Raw genomic sequence first — 13,482 nt, 5'->3', positions numbered from 1 at the left:
CATGTGTATATATTAAGGTGACCAGATTTTAACATTGGTAAAGCAGGACACCATTGAGGGGGTGGATTCTTGATTAAAAATTAGGTCTAAATTGTAAAATTTAGAGTGATTGGTTGTAGATAAATTTGATAAGTAAGTCAAATCTAGATGATCTTTGCATTTGAGAGTTAAATGTTAGATTTTTTTTAAAAAATTTTTTTGAAACAGGTAGAGAGCAATTAGAAATAGAAAATTACTTGAAATTCTAAAAAGAAGCATGGATAGAAGCATTCAGGAGAAACCAGAATTTGGGACTTGATACAGGGAAGTTTAAAAACTGCAGCCATAAAACCAAGGATGAATCTAGCCAATGTAGTAATAGCTTGTCTATGATAAGATGTGGACTTGATTTGGCAGTATCAATCAAACTGGGGATTTTTGCTTTATATTGCAAACATTACAAACATTTATACAGTGGTACCTCAAGATACGAACCCCTCGTCTTACGAACAACTCGTGATACGAACCCGGGGTTCAGAAAAAATTTGCCTTTTCTTATGAACTTTTTTCGAGTTATGAACGCCAAACCCGAACTTCCGGGTTCGGCGTTCGGAGGCTCCTAGGAAGCCGCCCGGCTGTTTTAAAAGGTGACAGCCGGGCTGGGGGGCTTCCCAGCAACCTCCCGAACCCCGAACTCTTGCCGAACTTCCGGGTTCGGGGTTGGGGGGGTGCTGGGAAGCCCCCCAGCCCGGCTGTCACCTTTTAAAACAGCCGGGGGGCTTCCCAGCAGCCTCCCGAAGCCGAACGCGGAAGTTCGGGTTTGGCTGGGCAAAAGGCAGGAGATCCGGCGCTTCACTTACCTTCCCAGCAAAAGACAAAGCCGCACAGCTCCCCAGCCGCCAAAGGAGGCTTAACCCCACCCCTCTGTCCCACCCATCACCCGTATCCGGCATAACTTCCTCCTGCCTGTCCCCGGTCCGGCAGAAGAGCAGGGGCAGGCAGGAGGCAGTCTTTAACATGCCGCAGAGGCTCTGGAGCGCCGCCTGGTCTTCGCAGCACTGGCTTTCGCCCTTGTTGCGTTCGCGAGCTTTCATTCCCAGGAAGCTCTCCGAGCTCGGGAAGGATCCCACGGTCAGTCGGCTGCGGGCGGGAGGAAGGCGAATGCGGTCCGGAGGCTGGGAGGGAGGCGGAGAAAGGGATCAATGTAAAAGCGCTGGGCTGGGAACGTCTTTGGCCAATTAGCTCCTGGAGCGTGGAGGCTGCCTCCCTCCTCCTCCCGTATTCCGCCTCCCTTCCCTTTGAGTCATTGCAGCCGGACAGTAACTGTCTACCCAATCCACCCATGAGGCTCCCTCTGGGCAGTCTGCACTGTCTCTCCCCCCCCCCCCGGTCTCCCCCCTCCTCTACCCACCCCCGAACGATCTGAATGCCGGCAGCAATGAGGCAAAAGGGGTGAGTTTTCTGCTTGCACGCATTAATCGCTTTCCCATTGATTCCTATGGGAAACATTGTTTCATCTTACGAACTTTTCACCTTACGAACCTCGTCCCAGAACCAATTAAGTTCGTATCATGAGGTATCACTGTATTTTTAAAAAAGCTAAGAGGACCAACCTTACTTTATTTTATTGCACACTAACTCTCTTAAGGTAAACCTACAAGTCTGTCTGGATTGCAAAAATCCACACACACACCCAAGTCCATATCCTATCAGTAACAAGCATGTGCTATTAATGGATGAGTTACTTTAGAGTAGAGATTTCCAACTTTTTGGGATTGATTGGCTTATTCACTGACAAACGGCTAACATGCATGGATAGATGCATACAGCAAACTGATAGCAAGCTACTTTTTGTCCACCCACTGTAATATATTTATAATAGATTTCTCAGATTATTTGGAATATGAATTACCAAGAGCATACGGATAATACATAGCCAGTTCCCCCTTAAATCAAGACATTTTATGAGAATATAACCTTTTTGGTTGCTGTTAGGAGGCTTGACAGTGGACAAACCATGCCATCCCCAGAGCTGATGTTTATTTGAGGTAGCCTTGGCTTGTTGGCCAATACCCAGGTACCACTCCTGAAAGACTGAGTACAGACATTCCTAACTATCATTTTTTAAGAAAGTTTATGGGATTATTTGAATACATCTTTGATTGTGGAGGTGAAGACAGAAAATCCATACTTTGCAATATGCCAACTTCTGATTACTATTTGATTTACTTGCCCACCCCCCAATCAGGTCAAGAGCTAAATGGTGAGTTATCTGCAAGATGGTGGTATAGATACAGGATAGCTAAATATCAGATGAAAATTAAAACCATAAGGTGAACAACAACAAATACCATGAAAATGTGAGTGAGCTGCGAAATATTAGGAATTATGAGAAAATTGCTTAAAAATTAGTGTTAAACATGCCATGTCACTGAGGCATCTAACATTTTCATATGGTCATTTGTAAAATATGAATGAAATTCTTGAGATAATTATTATTATTATAAGTAAGAATAAGAGAGAAATGAAGAAAGCTCATATGATCAATCATCGGCATCTCTATATAAAGTTGTCCAATTTGAGAGCTGATAAAATGCAGCAATTACGGTATATAGAAAATAGGGGCAGCCTACTGGTGTCTGGCAGTTATCCAGACTTTTTAATTCATGAGATGCAGTTCCTAATTTTCTTGATGAAGTTTCTGGCTGGACTGAAGTAATGGTAGTTTTTTCTACCACTTATTTTATAGCACAATGGATATATTTGCATACCTATGTTTTGCTTGTCAAATTAAGATCCCGTGGTAGACGATTAGCATGCTATTTCAAATTTTAGAAAACACAGACCTATAAAATCGTATTATATTATTAAATTTGAATCTGGACGGTCAAATTAAATGTTACTTGAAGATGCTATAGATCAAGATCTCCTATTTATTAGACATCAACACACAATGCCAATGAAAAGAAATGGATCAAGGATCAGTTATAGACAAAAGCACAGATATGATCTGGACTATGTTGGAAGTAAAGCAAAGATTTGAGTTCTCTATCCAAAGGATTAGATTCCTTATATTTGTCCTTGAATAAATTAAAATTAAAATATAACTTTAAAAAACTACATCTGTACTCACTTTCATTTGGAGGAAAAGTTTGAAGATTCCTGTTCTCCATCTGAATTTGCCTGTTGCAGCAAATCACTTTATCTTTCACTCAGAGACAAAGCATATTAGCTTTGGATTATATTAGTTAATAGAGTCCAGGTGTTCAATTTAATTAAAGATTAAACAAGTAATTTATATCCAATGGGGCATTTTTTGCTTGTAGAGATAATTTTCATCAACAGTAGTTTCTGTAAGTAGCAGGGCATGATTTGTTTTGAGCTTTCATTTAATGTACTTTAATTAAACGTAAGACATGAATGTATTTACTGCTAAAATGGAACTCTCTGGACCTATTTCAAAATGGATCTGTTCAGGGCTACTACTAATAATAATAATTCAGAAGCCACTAGATGGCAATAAGCACATGCAGGAAATAATTTTCTTTTTTACCATCTGGGATTTGATTGGAGGTTTAGTTGGAGGTTTAGTCCATTTTCAATTGGAATGATTTGAACATATTTTCAAAACAATGCTCATGTGAAGACATTCTAGATTATTCGCTCTTACAAAGCTGGACACATAGGATTTGGAAATATTTGCTTCTACTACTGACTTAACCGAGAATTGCTAATTGTGTTATAGTTTGAGAGGAATGGATGAGATTCTTTAAGGTTAACTGAGTCACTACATATTCAAAAAGAGATATATTATATACAGTGAAGGGCTACCAAAATTCTTACTTCTACATTGCGGGCGTGGCTTATGCAGGACGCCCTGCATTTTCTTTCAACATCTTTCAGTGCAAATTGGGTGCTCTGAGGTGGAGCTCCATTTTTGCTACCCCACTGCGTTCTCCCCCATCTGGGCAGTAGCTCACCCCTGATTATATAACCTTTGTATAGGTCTTATTTCAGTCCCTCTCAACCTCTTCTCCCTATTTGCTACTTCTGTTTTAGTTTGTTTCTTCCAATTCCCATATTTTTCCTGCTATTTGTCACTGTAAATGCCAGTGCAATTTTTATAGATTCCAATATAGTAACCATTCTGTCCTTCATTTTTAATGTCTTTGTCTTTTTTATTGTCAAAGAGTCCAATATTTTCATCAATCTTTTCTTCTTCTTCTAGTTTCTTCTCTTCTTTATTTTCATTTTCATTCCCTGCCATCGTAACTTCAAGGTGTTTATTGTCCCTTGTTTTTTAATTCCCCCCCCCACCTCTAAGTCTCAAAATGTAACTTTTAAAATCTTTATCCAATTCTTTCAAAAGTCTAATAAATTCTTCATATTCACTTGCCTGCATGTCATCAGTGTCACAGTTCACCAAACCAAAAAGCTTGAAATCTTTGTATGAACATTTATTCCAAACTAAACAAGTCCAAAATGTGCTTTTAAGTCAATCTCCATTAAATTGCTTTCACAGCCTCCACTAAATAGTTTGTCTTTTTTCCAGATTCTGAGATAGTTCTTACAAGTCAAGGTCGGTATTAATATCAGTTGAGATAAACATATTCCCACCATCCATTATAATATGTCTTCCAGCCAGCAGATGGCGGTTTCTGTTCCTGATACAGCAATCTGCTCTTTCTTACATGATAAACTTCAGAATTGGATTTTCAATCCTGTTCCTTTAAATCACTTTATGATTTTTCAAATTGCTAGATAACTGTTCTCTTCATTTTGAAGCCTTTTTTGTTCCACTTTAATATTTAATTTTCTTCTTTTAATCATTATATTGGTTAAACACTTTCCAGTTTCAGCACTTCTTCACCTCTCTCCAGCACAGATGCTTAGATCTTAGACCCAGGCAATCAACAATCTCATCAAACAATCTGTTCATTTGTGACCACCCCAGCTAATGATGACAGAGCCATTTTCAACTGCTGGATGAGAGGCTGGTGCTGGCTTCCTGGGGGAGGGGGCGATTGTAAGCTGCCCCCCCCCCCGTCTCAGACAGGCGCCTCTCTTCTTCACTGTCCCTCCAGGGCAGATCTGACCTGGAACCAGTTGGTTGCAAGGTCTCCAAACAGTTGAGATTTGGGGTTCCCAACAGAGAGTGGGGAACTCCATGCCATTGAGACTTTGGGCATTCCTCTTCCTCAATTGTTCAGTTTTCATAGAATATATAGGGAACACATTTTAAAATAAATTCATATGTAGATGTTTCAAAATTTAATAAGGCTACAAGAAATAGGAAGAATTGTGTGTGTTTTGTTTGCTGCGAAAAAAGCCAGTTTAATCCTAGGCTACATCAACAGAAGAATAGTATAAAGACCATGTTAATTATTAGTACTGTATTGCTATATACTGCACTTGGAAAATGGCATCCAATTTTGATCATGATGGTATAAAAAATTGCAATTCTAAAAAGAATACAGAGAAGAGCAACAAAGATGATTAGAATATTAGAGACTAAAACATATGATGAACATTTGCAAGAGCTGAGTATGTCTAGTCTAACAAAGAGACGGACTACTAGTGACATCATAGCAATCTTCCAATATTTCAGGGATTGTCATACAAAAGAGGGTGACAACCTATTCTTCAAAGCACCTGGGGCAAGAGATGAAGTACTGGATGGAAATTTACCAAGACATATCCAACTTAGAACTAAAAAGAAATTTTCTGACAGTGAGAACAAGTAGAATGAGTTGCCTTCAGAAGTATGGATACATCAACATTGAAGGTTTTGAAGAAGAGATTGGACACTTCAGAATGATACTGCTCAGATTATATAGCTAGGGAGGATTTGATTACTTCTGATGTGGTTTTTCCTTTACTCTGGAACTTTTCTTTGGAAATCAAATGCGGACTTAAAAGGGGGGTTCAAAAATAAACAATAGACAGTGGGAAAATAAACATGCTGAAAGATACTTTATTTCTGTGCTGATTTTGCTGTTCTTTGGGACTTTTGATTGTCAGGATCCGGTAAAGCACATTAGTCTTTTCAGAGCCATTCTAGATTTATTATACATTAAAGTTGAGGTACAATGGTACTTTATGATGTACTATGATGTACCATTGATGTACTATGTACCATTATAGCACCTAGTACTATACTATAGTACATTACCAGTATATATTACAATGGTACTACAGTATATGATGATGTTTGTGGGACAGAAAAAAACCTCATTCATATTATTTGATACTTCTGCTGTTATAATGATAAATATGACTTTTTAACTTGTGTATTTGAATTCTTTCTTATCTACTGATATACTAGCTACTTTGCCAAGCTTGAGGATAATTTGATGGCATTCCAGTTTTATGATTTTTGGGGGTGATTAATGGAATGTAAAGATTGTTTTGATAAGTGAAAATAACAGCAGTAAACTGGGGATGAAGTTTGCTTTGCTTTGCTTTGCTATTTCTCTCAGGAAAAAAGATGAGCTTAAATGTGCCAACCTTTCCCACACCTACATCTCATACTGTGTTAAATAAGGAGATTTGCCAAGGCAGCCTACTCAAACAAACAAAATCCTTTGTGAAATGAGGAATCAGAATGCAAGTTTCTGGCCAAATGCAGGAGTAATCCCAATTCCTCTGATTTGTACTACATAATATCTGAATAGAAGTCTTCTGGATATAACACCAAACTTCACTATCAGGATTTTACATGCCACTCTGCCTAATATTAGGTTGTGCAGAACCAACAATATCTTGGAACTGTTTGTATACCTACTTTGTTGACATTGCCCAGGAAGTCAGCAATTCTACTTCAATTAAAAGAATTGGATGTGGGAGGAAGAATGTGTCATCTCTATCTTCATAAGGCAGAATCCGATCCCCTGCTGTGTTTCCAATATGCTCCCCACTTTCTTCTACATATTTCTGCCTCTTTTCTTCACGAAACAGCAGCTTTATTGCACATCCATATTTTTTCATACTCTTTCACATCTTCCCACTCACAGATACGCACAAATGCAACTTTACATTATTTTCTTCTCCTGATAATGGATTTCTCTGGTGACAGCAAATGCTGCCAAATATGTGGGTAACATTTAGTTTAAGTTCAAACTGAATTCTTCACCTCTATCATGATGTACAACTTGCTCAGTAGAAAAACTGAAAAAAGCAATTTTGTGTCAATAATAAAATAACTTGCTTATTCCCCCATCCCTCTTCTATATATAAACTTGCAGTTTATTCAGAATAACTTGCATTGAGATTTCCAAAAGTGGTCTTGGGAGCTAAGAAATGATTTGACTATTAAGGAAGGAGGTTGACATGAAAAGGATACTCTTCTGGAAAAATGTATATTGAAAACATACATACACACCTTACAATGCTAATTTTCTTGGGCAATGCGCTAGTTTCTACTTCAGGTGTCTTATTTACATTTCCTATATATCCTACTCTTCGGTAATATCTGACAATGTAGTCTATGAGGAGGCAAAAGTACTCAGAACTTTTAAAATGCTACATTGATCAATTGCTATTTTTGCTTTAGAATAACCAGAAACTTGTTATACTGAACGCCGAACCCGGAAGTTTGGAAAAAGTTCGGGTTCGGCGTTCGGGTTTGGGAGGCCGCCGAGAAGTGCTGCTGCCCAGCTGTCACCTTTGCAGAAAAGCCGTGGAGCTGTCGGCCGGTTGGGAGGCTCAAATGGAGGTGGGGAATCCCAATAGGGAATTTCATGGGCGGACCTTTGACATCATGGAGACGTCTTTCCTGGCCGGCCGAAACGTAGACTCCAGGCAGGATGTCTCCGTGACGTCAAAGCTCCGCCCATGGAATTCCCTATTGGGATTCCCCACCTCCGTTTGAGCCTCCTGACCGGCCGACAGCTCCGCGGCTCTTCTGCAAAGGTAACAGCCGGGCGGCGGCGCTTCTCGACAGCCTCCCAAACCCGAACGCCAAACCTGAACTTTTGCTGAACTTCCAGGTTCGGCATTCAGGAGAACGCTGAGAAGCCCCCCGGCTGTTTCAGAAGGTGACAGCCACGCGACGGCGCTTGGCGGCCTCCCGAACCCAAACCCAAACGTTTGCCGAACTTCTGGGTTCAGCATTTGGGAGAATGCCGAGAAACCCCCCGGCTGTTTCGGAAGGTGACAACCGGGCGGTGGTGCTTCTTGGCGGCCTCCCAAACCTAAACCTGAACTTTTGCCAAACTTCCGGGTTCAGCATTTGGGAGAACGCCAAGAAGCACCCCGGCTGTTTCAAAAGGTGATAGCTGGGCGCCGCCGCTCAGTGGAGCACCGTTTTTGCGTTTTTTTTCTTGCACGCATTAATAACTTTTACATTGTTTCCTATGGGAAACATTGTTTCGTCTTACGAACTTTTCGCCTTACAAACCTCCTCCCGGAACCAATTAAGTTCGCAAGACGAGGTATCACTGTATACAGAAAGCTCAAACTGCCCAAAGAGCTGCTAATTCAGTACTACAGAGGAATTATTGAGTATGTCATGTCTGCAACCAAACAAGACAAACATAAACTACACTGGATAATTTAGATCTGCAGAAAAAATAATTGCTACCATCCTGCCTTCCATTGAGAATCTGTATACTGCACAAGTCAAAAAGAGGGCTGTGAAAATATCTACAGAATTCTCACATCCTGGACATAAATTGTTACAATTTCTGCCCTCAAAAAGACAATATCTAGGACAGTTTTTTCTCCAAATGCCATCACTCTGCTTAACAACTAATTCCCATAACACTATGAAATAATTTACTAATATATATGTATTGTAAATATATGTATACGCTCAAAACTTTTTTCTATTCTAATATCTTTCTTTTTGAACTGAAGTAAGCTTCTCATTTTTCTTTCTTTCTTTTATTACAGAAGTAAAGACAAATTATAATTGTATATTAAAAACAGGCATTGATCTGTAAATAGATGTTTTTCTTTATGTACCAAAAACAATAAATAAAACTTTTTAAAAAAAGAAATAATTTACTAAGACTGTATTACTGTATTACCTTACCAGTATCTATTTCTTCCCACTTATTCCTATAATTCCTATAATCATATTGCTTGTACCTTTCAATATTGTTTTTATTTACTTCCAAGTACAATTTGATAGCTTATTAGTAACCTTGACTATCACTGAGTGTTGTATCTATTTATTCTTGAAGAATGTATTTTATTCTCCTTATATACACTGAGCGCATATACAGTGGTACCTCAAGATACGAACCTAATTGGTTCCAGGGGGAGGTTCGTAAGACGAAAGGTTCGTAAGACGAAACATTGTTTCCCATAGGAAACAATGTAAAGTCAATTAATCTGTGCAACAACCCCCCCCCCCGCAAAAAAACGCTGCCGCCCGGCTGTCACCTTTTAAAACAGCCGGGGGGGCTTCCCAGCAGCCTCCCGAACCCGGAAGTTTGGCAAAATTTCAGGGTTCGGGAGGCTGCTGGGAAGCCCCGCAGCCCGGCTGTCACCTTTTAAAACAGCCGGGAGGCTTCCCAGCAGCCTCCTGAACCCGAACGCCAAACCCCAATGCCAAACCCTCCACGCACTTCGCCCTGAATGCCTCCTGGCTCAAGCCGGCGGCGGCAGACCGCCTTTGGGTTTTCGGCTCGGGGGGGAGCAGGAGGACCTTCCTAACTCCCTCCTCCCCGAGCTGAAAACCCAAAGGCGGTCTGCTGCCGCCCGCTTGAGCCAGGAGGCATTCAGGGCGTGGAGGAATGGGAAGCTCAAACGCTGGTGGCTTCAGCTACCCATTCCTCCATGCACTTCGCCCTGAATGCCTCCTGGCTGCCTGGCAGAGTGCTCGCAGCCAGCGGGCGGCGGCGGCGTGGGGCAAAAGGCAGGCCAGCGCCTGGCTCCTGCCTCTCCGGAGCCGCCGACCAAGTGGAGCAGCGGTGCGGGGAAGGAGAGAGAGAGAAGCAGGCAGCGGCGGCGGCGGGGGGGGACAAAAGGCAGGCCAGCGCCCGTCTCCTGCCTCTCCGGAGCCGCCGACCGAGCGGAGCGATCTTCTGCCGGCCATGGGCAAAGGGCGGGGAAGCCGGCAGCTGTAGCAGCTGGTGCAAGAGGCTTCCCCGCCCTTCGCCCATGGCCGGCAGAAGATCGCTCTTGCCCGGCTCCCCGCCCCTCTTCTTCTGGCCACGGGCGAAGGGCGGGGAAGCCTCTTGCACCAGCTGCTACAGCCGCCGGCTTCCCTGCCCTTCGCCCATGGCCGGCAGAAGATCGCTCCGCTCGGTCGGTGGCTCCGGAGAGGCAGGAGACGGGCGCTGGCCTGCCTTTTGTCCCACTGCTGCCGCCCGCTGGCTGCGAGCGCTCTGCCAGGCGGCCAGGAGGCATTCAGGGCGTGGAAGAATGGGAAGCTCAAACGCCGGTGGCTTCAGCTTCCCATTCCTCCATGCACTTCGCCCTGAATGCCTACTGGCCGCCTGGCAGAGCACTCGCAGCCAGCGGGCGGTGGCGGCGGGGGACAAAAGGCAGGCCAGCGCCCAGCTCCTGCCTCTTCCTAACTCCCTCCCCTCCCCAGCCAAAAACCCAAAGTCTGTCTGCTGCCGCATGGTTTAGCCAGGACAGGAGCGGTGAAGTGACATGGAGGAATGGGAAGCTCAAACCGGGCGATTTGAGCTTCCCATTCCTCCACAGCACTTCGCCGCTCCTGTCCTGGCTAAACCGTGCGGCAGCAGACAGGCTTTGGGTTTTTGGCTGGGGGGGGAGAAGTAGGACCTTCCTAACTCCCTCCCCCCAGCCAAAAACCCAAAGTCTGTCTGGCCGGCGGGGATGAAAGGGCAGGACTCCCCGGGTGGAAGGCGTGCTCGGCTATGCCGCTCCAGCCCCTTTCGGTTGAGTCTCCCCGACCAGGTGGAGCCTCGCTCGGAGGCGTTTTCCTGGAAGGAGTGCCATTACCACCACAGGGGCGAGGGGAGGGGATGAAGGGGTAGGACTTCCCGGGCAGAAGGCGTGCTCGGCTCTGCCACTCCAGCCCCTTTCGGTCGAGCCTCCACGGCCAAGCGGCTGCCTTCTGACGCAGCGGGGAACATCGGCGCGGGAGGCAGGAGAGGACCGGGCGACCGGAGAAGCAGCGCCGCCGCCACGTCCGACTCGGCTTCCCTGGCTGCTTGGCCGGGGAGGCTCGGCCGTAAGGGGCTGGAACGGCAGAGCCGAGCACGCCTTCTGCCCGGGGAGTCCTGCCCTTTCATCCCCGCCGGCCACAGGGGCGAGGGGCGGGGATGAAGGGGCAGGACTTCCTGGGTGGAAGGCATGCTCGGCTCTGCTGCTCCAGCCCCTTTCAACCGAGCCTCCCCGGCCAAGCGGCCGCCTTCCGCCGCTGCAGCGCGCGGTGCCTGCGGCAGCCAGGGAAACCAAGCCGGGCGTGGCGGAGACGGCGGCGGTGCTGCTGCTCCAGTCGCCCGGTCCTCTCCTGCCTCCCGCGCCAATGTTGCCCGCTGCGTCGGGCGCCACCAGCCCCAAGTCGAACATACCCTCGCCGCCACTGCCGCCGCCCCCAGTCGCTGCCCGCCCCGTCTCGCTGGAGGTCTAGCCGGAGCCTGAGCCGGGCCCGCTCGGCCGCACCTCTGCACCCGCCCAGGATGCTGACCTGCTGCCTCGCCCCGCGCCCGTCGCTGGCCCGATCCTGCGCTTCCTGCTCCCCCCCAGCCAAAAATACAAAGGCGGTCTGCCGCCGCCCGCGGAGCAATGGCAAGCTGAAGCCACTGGCAGTTTCAGCCTCCCTTTGCTGAGCCTTGCCTGTCATCCTGGCTCAAGCGGACGGTGGCAGACCGTCTTTGTGTTTTTGGCTGGGTGGACGGAGTCAGGAAGGTCTTCCTGCTCCCCCCCCCCAGCGAAAAACACAAAGACGGTCTGCCGCCGTCCGCTTGAGCCAGGATGACAGGCAGGGCGAAGCAGCGTGGAGCAAAGGGAGGCTGAAACCACCGGCGGTTTCAGCCTCCCTTTGCCCCACGCTGTTTCAGCCTGCCTGTTGTCCTGGGAGAAGTGCTGGGGGGAGACGACAGCTGGGCAGTGGGGCTTCTCAGAGGCCTCCTGAACCCGAACTTCTGGGTTCAGCGTTCGGGAGGCCGCCGAGAAGCCCCGCCGCCCGGCTGTCACCTTTTAAAACAGCCGGGGGGCTTCCCAGCAGCCTCCCTAACGCCGAACACGGAAGTTCGGGTTTGGCATTCGTAATACGAAAAAAGTTCGTAAGAAGAGGCAACATTTTTCTGAACCCCGGGTTCGTATCTCGGGTTGTTCGTAAGACGAGGGGTTCGTATCTTGAGGTACCACTGTACATCTAAGACAAATTCTTTGTGTGTCCAACCACATTTGGCCAATAAAGAATTCTATTCTATTCTATTCTGTTCTGTTCTACTCTATTCTCTATTTCAGTCAATTATAAAATAATAGAAAATATACACTGTAGTAATCATTATTTTCATTATTGTAATAGTACTGTAGTACTGCAGAACTGTAATGTATTGAAGCATTCATACAAAGCACTGAGTCTACTTTCTGTGCTGCTCACCTGTGTTCTTTAAGCACAAGTGAGGAATTACATAGGAACAGACATGATGTACAGTATATCCAATCTATTCAAAAGTCATATTGCTGATTAGCTGTCATATTGCATATACATTTCATTCCTGCATATTAACAATAACTCACATATTCTAAGAACAAGAAACTGTTAGGCATTGCTGTGTAGTGTTTCAGTTTTTAATTGTAAGACATGCTTTGTAATGTGTGGGAGTGCAGATTCAACATGTCCAGCTTTAATCAGGTGCAGACTGATGATGTGCTTATTTTCTTGTATGTTGTGGAGCACCTCTTTGAATTGAATTGGCATGGCCCCATTACTAAAAAGCATATCAGGTACATTTACTACTATATGCTTCCTGCCATCAACTTACCTGATAAGCCTCCCACGTCCATCTTCTTCAGATTCTTTGCTTCTAAGATGACAACAGTCAGCTTGCCGGCAGTAGGCACATAGCGGAGAGAGAAACAGATGTCACCTAGCTTCTCTTGCTGCAACAAAAAAAGGGAACTGTAAGTAGATATATATCAGTATATAGCTTAAAACCAAAGGCTAACACATTTATTTTCTAAAACACTCTTGTAAAATAGTGGCCTCTATGTTAATCTGTTAAGAAAACAAGGTATATCAACATACATGAATTGCTTTATTATAGCCCGAATCTGTATAACTAGAAAAAATTCTGCTCTTATTTCTTATCAGTTCCTGTGATATTATACCTGTTACTGGTACATTCAACATCACATTTTTCAGGATTTAAAAGTGGAGTCTTTCCCACTTCTGTAACAATGAGAAAACAAATACATGCAAAGATACATTTATTCAATTAAAAGCAACTGTTAAAACTTTAATTTATTTGCAGATGAAATTGGTGTATTACATTTTTAAAGTTTATAAACATGGAAGATTTTGTATATAAAAAAGACCTCAATATTAATCCTGCTCAAACATCATCTTTG

At 44.7% G+C, this 13,482-nt stretch overlaps 1 protein-coding gene across 1 annotated transcript in view; it reads right to left on the bottom strand.

Annotated features, from left to right (window-relative positions):
* The window catches only part of LOC139168875 (synaptotagmin-1), a 455,513-nt gene that overhangs the window by 71,218 nt on the left and 370,813 nt on the right, over nt 1–13,482 (bottom strand). The window contains exon 8 of the mRNA XM_070754642.1: nt 12,897–13,014. Coding sequence (XP_070610743.1) covers nt 12,897–13,014 — 118 coding nt within the window. The remainder of the gene's footprint in view (nt 1–12,896; nt 13,015–13,482) is intronic.

This window comes from Erythrolamprus reginae, chromosome 6 (genome assembly GCF_031021105.1).
Source record: "Erythrolamprus reginae isolate rEryReg1 chromosome 6, rEryReg1.hap1, whole genome shotgun sequence".
Classification (NCBI taxonomy): domain Eukaryota; kingdom Metazoa; phylum Chordata; class Lepidosauria; order Squamata; family Dipsadidae; genus Erythrolamprus; species Erythrolamprus reginae.
The sequence above is the reverse complement of the archived record's forward strand: the minus strand, read 5'-3'. Positions and strand labels throughout refer to the sequence as shown.